Raw genomic sequence first — 13,166 nt, 5'->3', positions numbered from 1 at the left:
GGAATTACCATCCCATACATACACTTAAGTATTGGAGGGCAGCGTGGAGGGTAAAAATCGTAGAGGGAGATCAAGAGATGAATACACTAAACAGATTCAGAAGGATGTAGGTTGCAGTACGTACTGGGAGATGAAGCAGCTTGCGCAGGATAGAGTAGCATGGAGGGCTCCATCAAACCAGTCTCTGTATTTACAACAACAACAACAACACATACTTTGCTGTTAACACCACAACACAAAGAGCTGCGATTAGAGTGATCCAGTGGCTGGGAAGCGTGGACTTCTGGTAAGTGGCTTCCCATTGTTTTCAGCGATGAATAGAGCTACTGCAATACTCTGGATGACTATCTTTGCTAGTATGATGGCGAATGGAGGAGAAATCCCATTCTTCCAATGTTTGGGAGAGGCCCGGTGATGTTAATGTGGGTGGTATGGCATGGGCACCGATCGGGTGTGATGGTAGTGATGGAGAGAATTCTGACGGAACTACGGCATGTCATGGACATCGTTCGACCTTATGCTACCTCTCGTGCGACAGTGTAGTGGAGCCATTTTTCAACAGAACAATGCTCGTTCACTCATGGCTTCTCAGTATGAACCGTGTGCGTGATATTGAGGTATTCCCATGGCCAGAAAGATCCCCAGATCTGTCTCCTATAGAATGTGTGTGGAACCATCTCTGGCGTCAACACCGTCCCAGTGCTAGTGTCCGGGCAAGCTTGCCGCAGGAAAGGATACAACGGATGTATGCATAAAAGGCCAGAGCGGACGCAACGTCATACTGATGTGGGCTCATACTGCCAAATTCTTTGTAAACTTGGCTCGATTTTGTAATCACTGAAGTAACATCACATATACCTTCAACCTGTAAAGTTCCATTTCGTTTCCTCTTCCCTCCTGAGTGCTTCACTTTTATTGTCTGGTTGGTTGGTTGGTTGGTTGGTTGGTTGGGCCCAACCAGCGAGATCATCGGTTCCATCGGATTAGGGTTGGATGGATGAGGACGGAAGTCGGCCGTGCCCTTTCACAGGAACCATCCCGGCATTTAAATGAAGTGATTTAGGCAGATCACGGAAGACCTAAATCAGGATGCCCGAACGCGGGTTTGAACCATCGTCCTCCCAAATGCGAGTCCAGCGTGCTAACCACTGCCCCCAAATCGCTCGGTTTTTTGTCATGTAGTGTGTGTTCTCATGAACTTCTGATGCCTCAGCCCCCACGTTAACAGAATGATGATCTATGATAATTCCTAAAAATGTAATCAGTAACAATTGTCACCTTTCTTCTTCTCCTCCACGCTCAATAATTACAAACCTTCTAACAAAAATTTTAAAAAAAATTGAGATAGACTGACGCTACTAATAAGGGGACCTCCCCATCGCACCCCCCTCAGATTTAGTTATAAGTTGGCACAGTGGATAGGCCTTGAAAAACTGGACACAGATCAATCGAAAAAACAGGAAGAAGTTGTGTGGAACTATGAAAAAATTAAGCAAAATATACAAACTAGATAGTCCATGCGCAAGATAGGCAACATTAAGGACAGCGTAAGCTTAGGAGCGCCGTGGTCCCGTGGTTAGCGTGAGCAGCTGCGGACCGAGAGGTCCTTGGTTCAAGTCTTCCCTTTAGTGAAAAGTTTACTTTCTTTATTTTCGCAAAGTTATGATCTGTCCGTTCGTTCATTGACGTCTCTGAAATAAGTTTAGTGTCTGTTTTGCGACCGCACCGCAAAACCTTGCGATTAGTAGACGAAAGGACGTGCCTCTTCAATATTCATTGACCTTGTTATTGAAGTTGCGAGCTACATTTGCTGGATTCATATTGCCCACGGAATACATCTCACGTATTTAATGCACTCTCGTCCAAAGTAGCGAACAGTCAACTGCCAGCCAGGGAGCCTCGTTAGCAGGGATACTCTCTCTTCCGTGCGCTGTAGTCGACTGACGTCGTGAGTTTCGATGTTTGTGTAAGTGTAGCGTCCCCATACTACGGCGCAGTTACCTCGCATCGGACGGACGGACAGATAATAATTGTCTGAAAATAAAAAATTAAACTTTTCACTCGAAGGAAGACTTGAACCAAGGACCTCACGATCCGCAGCTGCTCATGCTAACCACGGGACCACGGCGCTCCTGGGGTCACGTTCTCCTTAATGTTGCCTATCTTGCGCATGGACTACTCAGTTTGTATATTTTGCTTATTTTTTTTCATAGTTCCACACAACTTCTTCCTGTTTTCTCGATTGATCTGTGTTCAGTTTTTCAAGGCCTATCCACTGTGCCAACTTATAACTAAATCTGAGGGTGGTGCGATGGGGAGGTTCCCTTGTAAGTGCTCAAGTATGGAGTGTACATCCCTCTCCCATCCTCTATACCCACAAAATCCTAACGCGACGTGTCATTGCTTTAGCTAATTTATCGTGGGTTTCTGTTTACCTCATGTTCCGTTTCTCCTTTCGAACTCTAGAACACCATGTTCAGTACTTCCTTTATCACACCTGTTAACATTTCTGAGAGCCCACGAACAAGTCTGCAGTAAACCGCTTATCCAGTGCAATTGAGCTGATTAGTTTTTATAAAACTGATCCCAACGTCAGGACACAGTTAAAGTTCGAAAACCATTAGCTTATTAATACCTACGAGAAAACGTTTCTTAGTTCCAAGAACGGAAGAAGGGCAACACCGGTCGTAAAATTTTAAAATATTTATTGCAGATCGATTTCAGCTACTGTGTTGCTATCTTCAGTGCTGCAAGAATGGAAGACCATAACGAGAATCAGGCATTAAAATACGGGGTGACAATTACTGAACTATATCAAGAAAACGTAAATTAGTTACAAACTACGGCGTGCACACACTTTATTCCACCTATAAACGTCACTACCGATATTCGGATTTAGGTTATGCCATGTTCGATATGCCTGCCACCATTGGCGATGATATGGCGTAGATGAATAGCGAAGTTCTGCATGAGCCGCGGAAGTGTCGGAACATCGATGCTGTCGATGACCTCCTGAATGGCTGTTTTCAGCTCGGCAATGGTTTTGGGGTTATTGCTGTACACCTTGTCTTTAATGCAGCCCCAAAAAGGAGTCTCATGTTTTCAGGTGCGGAGAATATGATGGCCAATCAAGGCCCATGCCAGTGGTATGTGTGTACCCCAGAGCCAGAATGCGGTCCCCAAAGTGCTCGTTCAGGACATCAAACACACTCCTGCTTCGATGGGGGCGAGTCCCGTCTTGCATGAACCACATGTTGTCGAAATCAGGGTTACTTTGGATAATGGGGATGAAATCATCTTCCAAAACCGTACCATTAGTTTGTCACTGTGCCATAAAGGAATATCGCTCCGATTATTCCGTGACTTCACATTGCACACCACACAGTCTCCCGTTGGGGTGAAGAGACTTCTCGATCGCGAAATGCGGATTTTCAGTCCTCCAGGTGAAGAGACTTCCCGATCTGGAAATGCGGATTTTCAGTACCCCATTGCTCCATTTTTGCTTATTGACGAACCCATCGAAATGAAAGTGTGCTTCGTCGCTAAACCAAACCATGCGCATGCGCGTACTAATTCCTATCATGCCCCACGGCCAATCGTGCAGTTTGAACGTTTATATACCAGTTATAAACAAGCCATGATGACTCATCGTAAGTAAAATCGTACATGATACCACACTACTATTAAAAATAACAAACAGTTAAACTGAACTTGCTGCTTACATTTCCAGCAACTAACCTCGATATGTGGCGTCAGTATTAATAGCGCCCTCTTTCTTACTGTCAGCAGTATACTACATTTTTCACAAATATTTTTAAAAAAATAAAATGTATTAGTTTTACGTAAAATTACAGCGGCATCGTTAATACTAAAGTATATTCAATTGTGCTAAAACTAGAAGTAAGACTCCACACATAGGTGGCGCAAATTGAAATAAGAATAACATTTGTTTTTGTATAGAACAAAAAATCAACACCAATATTTAAAAAAAAATTACAAATTGTGGATACTTATCGCACCCACACAGGGAACCCATTGAGTGTGAGGCCACAAAAGGCCCATGATGTTTACGGCATTCGACGCCAGAAATGTTGCCTACTATGTAACTACAATATTGCCTACTAATGGCAACAGAGGGACGGCGCTGGAGATATCCAATGGTGAACACAGCACGCGGCTACGGAGCGTAGTTGAACTGCTTAGTCGACGAGTAACTCAGAACATAGCTACAGTGCTAGCTAGCGGTGTTGATTCAAAAGCACCGGGCGAGGTGGCGCAGTGGTTAGCACACTGGACTCGCATTCGGGAGGACGACGGTTCAATCCCGCGTCCGGCCATCCTGATTTAGGTTTTCCGTGATTTCCCTAAAACGCTGCAGGCAAATGCCGGGATGGTTCCTTTGAAAGGGCACGGCCGACTTCCTTCTCCATCCTTCCCTAATCCGATGAGACCGATGACCTCGCTGTTTGGTCTCTTGCCCCAAACAACCCAACCCCAACTCAAAGCAGAGCAATGGCAACTATAAACAAAGCAACAACGGTTGCCGAAGTTGACATTTCGTCAGAAAGGAACGCAAGGAATTTTGCTGAGTGAGAAAGAAATGGCAGATTAAATATTAGCGTTCCTGTAAGATGAGTCAGTAAACTGTGTGGTGTCGTATACGCTCGACTGTGCGGACAGTGTACGCGAGGAGTACAATGACGACAATATGTGCTCAAAAAGTGAGAATGATATTGAAACATATTTCGAACTATGTAGTCCATCATCATTGTCTGACAGGGAGCCACAAATCCTGTCTCCAGTGAAACGTAGTAGGGGACAATCATTGTCAAAGGAGCGGATACTAAACATAATTATGTACATAAAAGATCACTTCAACATAGTAAGATAACAATTATGAACATATTTCGAACTACAAATGATATCGCATTAAGGCGGGGATTCACTCCCTTTCGCTTGTTGCCTGCTATTTTTTTTTTTTGGTGGTGAAGACTAGCCAAAAATTGCCACGGTTTATGTATCAAATACAGAGAATGAGGAACAAAGTGTGAAATCAGAACTGCGACCACTGTGACATAGAAATGTTACCTAAGGAATTGTAACCGCAGACATACACAAATGACCGCATTAGGACTCACATACAATCCGTGGGTATGTACGACTGAAAAAAAATGCAAACCCTCAAGGACTGCGTTCAGAGGCAAACAGAAGAGTTGTAGTGTTAGTGATTCATTTGTTGCGGTTATCGGCGATCAGACGGCGCTCAAGAGGCCTGTCCGTGCACCCTCTGTTTTGACTCTGCAGCCAGTAAATGTGCTGAGTTTAGAGGTGAATAGTGTTTGCAACATTCATTCTACGGTATAACCATGACCACCCTTCCAGTGCGTACTCCAGGTGGACAGCTTCAGTCGTTTGAACAGGGTCGCACCGAAAGATTGCGGGAAACTGGATGGTCGTATCGACAGATTGCTGCACGTGTTGGGCACAGTGTATCGGTAGTGTGTCGTTGCGTTCAACAGTGGTCTGTGGAACATTCGCACACCCGTTGGCCAGGCTCTGGACGTCCTCGTAGTGCAGACGCGCGTCAAGATCTACGAGTTGTGCGAGCAGCGGTGGCCGACTGAACGTCGTCCAGGGGCGAATTCCGGGGACACGTTAGGCTGTATCTGGTGCGACATAAGGGACCATTGGGAATCGTCTGCTTGCAGTAGGATAAGATTACTTGTGTCTTTGGCCAACCTACCACTGGATACCACAATGCCACCAAGCATGGCTACCGTGGCGTAGTGAAAGAGTTGACCGGAGAGTGGAATGGTGCTCTTCTCTTCAGTGATGAGAGTAGGTTCTGTATTTATGCGAGTGATCGACTTGCATGTATATGGCGTAGACCTGGTGAGCTGCCTATTCCAAAGTGCATTCGTCCACAACACACAGGTCCCATCCCAGACGCCATGGTTTGAAGGGCCATGAGTTGCAACTCGCGATCTCATTCGGTGTTTCTGCGAGGTAAAAGTATGTGTCGCTCGCTACATAGCATAGGCTGTTACCCCCGTGCTACTGCCATTTCTTCCACAGGAAGAGAGATGCTTTTTCAGCAGGACAGTACACGTCCACATACGGCCGCTGCGACGCAACGTGCTCTTCTGGTGTGGCCAGCAAGATCACCAGATCTCTCGCCAATTGAACGTGTATGAGACATGATGAAGCGGAAGCTTAGTCTTTCTCCAGGGCCTGCAAGAACCATTGCCGAATTGTAACAAAAGACGCAAGACGCTTGTGACAAACAGTTGCTGGATACCAGTCTGCACCTTTATGATCATTTGCATGCGAGAATACACGCCACCGTTGTCGCCAGAGGAGGGTACACTGTGTATTGATGCTACTGTTTGGGCACCCTTTACTGTGAAGTGTGTGTTTCATTTTGTCTGAATTTACCATATACTCCTCACTTTCCAATAAAATGATCTTATCCTTAAGGGTGTTGCATTTGTCTCGGCAGCCTGTATCTGTTCAAGAAAAGGAAAAATAAACTAAACTTGTGAATACAAGCTTACAAAGTTGGCAACTTAATAAGTATATATACTTTTCTGCCTTCTTCTCAAACCTGTGTGAAGATAGCAAAAAAAATTCAAATATAACCGATCTGTGGATTTCCTGCTTATGTTTATACACTAGGTAGTGTCTACAAATGTTTTAGTATTTTTTACGATGTGGATATAAGGGAAAAAATCTGAAACTGAAATATTATGAAACGTATCAATCCCAAATGAGTCCCAAAAGTCAGTCTGTGATGATTTTGCGGTTCTAGCTTGTCAGTGTTCTATAATGCTTTCGGTGTCACGCTGCTATAGGAACATGTGCGGAACTAATAATGAGCCTTTTGTGACGGGAAAACGCTTGATACGTTACCTTAAACAAACGATGGTACAGGGGAAAAAAGCTATTCTGTAGGTTTAATGAAAGTGTAGAAAAATGTTTTCTGCTGATTTACGAGGGAACAGCATTATAAGGAATGGCTCTTCAGTACCTTTAGTAATTCATTTCGATAGAGCCTTGTATGTGCTCATTTCATAGTTCATTTTCAGCGACTTAAGTTCATTGACGCCCTTGAATTTAATCATCAGTAATTGATTATATCTCTGCGTCGGAGAAGGCCTCGGAAGGCCCAGCGGTACTGACTGACCACCGTGTCATCCTCAGCAGATAGGCGGATATGGAGGGGCACGTGGTGAGCACAACGCTCTCCCGGCCGGTTGTCAGTTGTCGTGACCGCAGCCGCTACTTTGTCAAGTCCTCAATTGGCCTCACAAGGGCAACTGATTACATTGGTGAATCAGTATTCCATTGTGATGAAGATGGGTTATATTTTTGGCTGCATACTCCACATTCGGTGTTGTCATTGCATGGTGATAGTTGTCATAATAAACTGATTAACTCGTAGAGACGTTATACACTTTCTACACGTCATGTAAAACGTCTAGATAGACAATATTCTGAATGGTTAACTTATATAAACCCCATCTCGTTACAAAAGGGAAAGTTAACGAACCTTTGACGCTTGATTGGCGACACAAAAAAGGTAGAGATTATGCGAATAATATTTTGCAGCCGTTCGCTAATGCTCCAGCAATATCATTTCATAGGTGAGGCCCAGTTTTTCAGAGTGGAGGTAGAGGATGGCACCTGCCCTTGATTCAAGATAAGTGATATACGTGTTATCTTCTTTGTTTTTCGGCCTCTTTTTTTCTCAGTTGCGCGCATACTAGTTGTGTAGGCCAATTGTCTTTAGCAGCCGAATAAATCTTATTAACATCATACGCGTTACGCTTTATTTTAGAGCATCTTCAATGATTAGGTTTTTTTGTTTATTGCATTCTTCTTCGTCTTCCACATGTGTGCTCGAGTTTCTGTAGAGGACAGTGATACTTCCCCATGCAGAATGTGAATGTGCAGTGAAAGTGCTGTGTGCAAAAATTGAACGCATACATGTGGAAAACGAAGAAGAATACAATAAACCACAAAAGAACCTGACTAATGAAGATGTTTTAAAATAAAGCGAAACGCGTCTGGTCTTAATAAGACATTTATTGCCGTTGCTAAAGAAGGCACTTAACCTGTACAAGAATTAATATGCGACTGATCATGCTTTGTCTTTGTCCCCCTTGCACTATTAATACGCAAACTATTCTAGATTAGAGAAAGTATTTAAGAACAGTCATAACATCACCAACTGGATATGCAGTAATACACACACTATGGGGTCTCCACAACCCAGAATGTAACGTTAACACTGCTCATTGATAGTCAGCAAATTGGGTTCTGTCGTGGTCTTCCTTAACAGCAGTTGCAGGAATGAGGGGAGGGGGAAGAAGGGTTTACTTGGACGAGAGGCAAAAATAATCTAGAAAACGTTGGCTGTGCTAAATGTGAGTACGTGCGCCACGGCGTTGCCCAGCAGCCGGCAGGCTTTGTTCTGTATGTGGCGAAGGTCGTGCCAATAATTGTGCCGCTCGGCGCGCTGCGTGCTGGCGCGCATGCTCCGTGGAGCGGCTCGCTTGTCGGGGGGGGGGGGGGGGGGGGGTCGAGAGGAGGGGGAGGTAGCGGCCTCGCGACTACCTTGCCAGTGCGAGTGAAGCCGGCGACGTGCGTGTACGCCGCACTGGCCGCGTCCCAGGCGCGCCGCATGCGCTGTCGCAGTCTCCGTGCACCAGCGAGTCATGAGGCGCACGCTGCTAGTAGAGTCTAGCGTACCTTCGTCCAATGCACTCAGTTCTGACAATGACGAAGAAGAAGACGTTGTCTCGGTGCAACAGCCAGCCTTGAGACGTTCGCGGCTGCACAAGTCCAACATACCACTCCATTCTGACGACGATAACGACGATGGTGTCACCGAGGAGGGTCCCTCCTACTTTAAGCCGAACGTGGACGAAACTGCCAACATTGACTCTGACAGTGACACCAAGTCGTACGATAGCAAAATGCCAAGTACTGCCGGCGCGGTAGCGTCGGCGCCGCCGATGCCACTGAACGTGGACGCGGACAACTACATGTTCCGGCCGCGTTCGCTGAGCTTCACTCAGGCGTCGGCGCCGGCGCCCGTGCCGGCGGCGGCAGTGGCTAGGACGACGTCGCTGCACACACTCGTCTGCTCGTGCCACCTGTCATGCTGCTGCATGTGTGTGTCGCTCTCTGCCACAGATTGCCACGCCTGCTTCCACAACGTATGCCTGCGCTTCGCCAGCAACCATGTGTGCCAACGAAACAACGAGATCTTGCCGCCCATCACCCATCACAAGGAGAAGGTAAAAGTTTCTCTATTAACCTTATTTTTTGCTGACAGCTTCGCACGGTAGAACGTGGAAATTATATTAAGACGGCCCACGACCTGCTGTGCATGCTTAATGATTGCGTGATTGAAATTTATAAATTGGTAGTTACAATTAAACACGATTAAAATAAATAGTTTGTCTAGGCTGTCGTATGTTATGCGCATTTTATGTTGTAGTTTGTGTTTTATTTGTACCGAGTACCGCCGGATAATACTGTTTGGTCCATGGTGGTTTAGGTAGTAGGGAGTCCCCTCCATTGTTATACCTAAATGGAAATAGCTTGTCATTTGTATAATTAAATCTGCCGTTCGGTGATCTGTTTTCCGCTCCATGGTTTATTTGGGATGTGCTTGATTTATTGATTCATTGTGTGGATTGTTACAGAAACATTGTTGAGAGTCCCATTCTGTGAAGGTTTCATACGTTTTCCATAGTATATGTTGTCCTGGAAAATACTCGTAGAATATTCACTTTTTCATTTTGGAGTTTACCCTCCGCCACTTGTTCTATAACGCGGCAATTGCGGTGTCCGAAAGAACGGATCGTCTATGGAGAGCGGAATGTGAAAACAATTTTCTTATCGCTGTGAAGGGTTAATAAATACTCCGAATTGTAATTTACGTATTTTTGCCCAAATGCGTTTCAGGCCTATAGCATATTGTTTTAGGCTAACTTTCCGAAAATTAACAGTTTCTTGTTATAGTGCCGTAATTGCATACATCGTCGTGTATGCCACAGAGTGGAGAATCGCCTTGACGGCAAGAAATTTGCGTAAGGTCAGTGCCACTGTTCAATGCCGAAGATTCAAGGATTGCTCCTTCTGCCGTTTTACAATCCGGTGCAGGTATGTCGCATTGTGCTGTTATTTTGTTTTGTGCCATTTAATATAGATATTCGATGTCACTCTTCACTGTCGAATGACATTTTCCTTAGTACGCCGGGTACAAAAAGTCAACTTGACATTTCTGATACGGGAAAATTCATTTTGATGTAGTCAAATGCTGTGCAGTACACGACTTTGTTATTCATTATGCTAAAATATCAATTTATCAGCTCTGCCGCCACAGGAGAAACTGTGCGCTGCATAGGTACAAAGGCCTCGTTATTTATATCTTATGAAATAACGGAAAAAAAACTTTTTCATGTCTCGCCAGCTCTGTCAGGTAGACTGATATTGTCATTCTCGACAGCCTGTCGTAATTCTAAGTCTGTATGTGTTACTTTTTTGTTTGCTAATGCGGGACCTCTCGTCCCCCTGTTCTTGTTTTTGTTTTTTGTTTTTTTTTCAGTTCATGGAAAATGAAGTGCAGCATAGTGTGATTAAGGAACTTTAGAGTATACTGCTTCCTATTGGCCCTCCACAAAATCATTGATTCTCGTGAAAGTAAGTTTGTGTCAGCCAAGTACGTTCCCTTGATTACAGCGTACTGTGTTCACCGCTGATCTTAGATAGTATATCAAACTCCCTCGTGACTGTAATAGCCCTCCCTCCCCCCTTTTCCCTATTCCCCAATGATCAGTGTGTGTGACACCTGACAGTGCCAACAGAAATAGCCTTATCTACACATTTACTCGCGCAAAATTCCATTCTACATAATTCAACTATGTATTAACAATAAATCGCCGTTTTAAATACCTATTCTTGTCACTGTGTCCGCTAAATGGAAGCTATGTAAAACGCGACAGCATTAGTAACAAAATGGTTAAACTGTTCAGTAATGTGCCACGATGTTAATAAATTGTCATCTTACTGGAAGTGCGAAAGTATTTTGTTCTTTTGCAATCTTCTTTCATCAGGGATCCGACCTTAAAGTAAAAGTTGAGTTTTGTGTATTTCGTGAACGAAATAAAAATGGGACATACATTTCATGAAATATTTGTGCCATTTACATACCTTGTATATTGTATAGTCACACCTGTTAGGATTTCGTGTAGTCTGTGATGCGGTTTGTGCCTGTGGAAATCTTGTTTAGGCACAAACTTACATGCTACTTTTACTGCGGATCATACAAAAAACATGCGTATTGTTGATCGATGACAAAGACGAGCGCGTTACGGACTTCAAAATCATTTCATTGTATATTATTAATTTTCGTAATTGATGCTGATTAGGCTTTGATTTCAGATTAAAATTTGTTACTTAAAGCTAATACCTCATCGTCACAGTAACCACCTATTAGTGGAAAGGTTCACGCACATCCATCTCAAACTGTAAGAATTGACGCTAACCAAACAATTTACGAAGGGGCGTTACTGGGATCCCCGCCTTATTTTCTGCTGCAATTCTCGTCTGCTGGGAAACAGATTCCCTAGTTCACGATTTAGTGTTTTCTCTCCGTGTTGTTGAAAAGGAAATAAATGGGGCAAGTGTGCCTACACTGTATGGTAAACGTTACAAAAATCGGAATTGCCCGTATTTTGAATGCTCGAAGCATGGCTGTGTTCCACTTTGAGGTCAAAGCTTTGCATGTATGTGGCAACAGGGTTCAGCTATGCCGCAGCTCAAAGGCAGTCTGCTGCCATTGGCAGACAGCGGGCCAATCACAGACAGGCGGCCACCAGCGGCTGTGAGTTGTTGCCGGGCCACTCCCTGGTTTGCTATACATTAATGCCGAGTAACATTTTATGAATATCGTATTAACCCGTCCTCACGAACCTTCGACCTAAAACCCAATAAAGACTTTCTTCAGACTCTTTCTTTCTCAATTTTTACAGCCCATCAGCGAATGGACGTCCGCCAATGTTGTGGAGTGGATGGCAGCTCTCAATTTGTACCGCTATGCCGGCGTGTTCAAATCGAAAGATATCAAAGGCTCTGATCTCATTCTCTTGGATCGCGAGAAGCTGATGGTAAGTATACGGTAAATTTTATTTATGATTGTACATGATTTTTTTAGGACCCAATGATAATGAGAAGAAAATTGATTCTAGCTGTGCTGGCGACATTGTCAGAATTAAATAGAAAGCATAAATTTCCACAACGAACAAACTACGTACGTACCATCAGATGCCAGTAAACCCGCGACTGCATATAATAGGAAATTAGCAATCCGTATAGAATGATTTTGTTTTGGTCTTCATGTGTTGAATATTTTTCAGTTTTCCTTAATTTTATTGTTATTTTATCCCCCTCCTGCTCTTACCATGTCACAGCTTCATCTTATAAACAGTGATGGGGCAAATGCATTTCGTAAGATTTCCCAGTGTATGCTGACGCTTTCTGTAACCAGTCACCAGGAGAGCTGTACGTAATACTTGTCATGTTTATTATTAAGAAAGCGCTCTACGTTCCATTGTTAGATTTTGCATTTGCGTTGAAATACAGGACTCCTACCGGAAGACACCCATTTCTCATGTTTGCAATAAAAACAGCAATGGAAGTAAAATTTAACTAGTCCTACGTTAGCTACAGGGCCATGTGTAGAATATAGTTTCGAAAACATCACAATATAATTACTGTTGCGTATCTGAGTAGTGTCCAGTTCCCGTTCTGTACATAGCCTTTTTCTGCCCCATATACTTACAGAGCCTGTAGTGTCGCGTTGTACTTGTACTGTCCATGCATTTATCGGGCATCTGTACTGAAAACTCATTTTCAATAAGCTGCTCTCTTGCAATGTTTAGCAGTGGGTTCATAGAACCAGTTTGACTATTTCTCGGTTGTTCCACTCTGGAATGGCCCGTGGGAAAAACGAACACCTATATCTTCCCGTGAAAGCTCTGCTTTATTTTATCACGACGGTCGTTTCTCCCCAAGTACGTAGGAGTCTAAAAAATATTTTCACATTCCGGGGAGAAATTTTTTCATTGAAAATTCGTGAAAAGATATCGCCGCGA

The 13,166-nt window shown here is 44.0% G+C and overlaps 1 protein-coding gene across 1 annotated transcript in view; it reads left to right on the top strand.

Moving 5' to 3' along the window:
• Positions 1–8,639: 8,639 nt before the first annotated feature.
• The window catches only part of LOC126470483 (phosphatidylinositol 3-kinase regulatory subunit alpha), a 47,980-nt gene continuing 43,453 nt past the window's right edge, over positions 8,640–13,166 (top strand). The window contains exons 1-2 of the mRNA XM_050098353.1: positions 8,640–9,302; positions 12,045–12,179. Coding sequence (XP_049954310.1) covers positions 8,718–9,302; positions 12,045–12,179 — 720 coding nt within the window. The 5' untranslated portion in view covers positions 8,640–8,717. The remainder of the gene's footprint in view (positions 9,303–12,044; positions 12,180–13,166) is intronic.

This window comes from Schistocerca serialis, chromosome 3 (assembly GCF_023864345.2).
Source record: "Schistocerca serialis cubense isolate TAMUIC-IGC-003099 chromosome 3, iqSchSeri2.2, whole genome shotgun sequence".
Classification (NCBI taxonomy): Eukaryota; Metazoa; Arthropoda; class Insecta; order Orthoptera; family Acrididae; genus Schistocerca; species Schistocerca serialis.
Note: the sequence above shows the minus strand (reverse complement) of the source record. Positions and strands in the feature narration are given on the sequence as shown.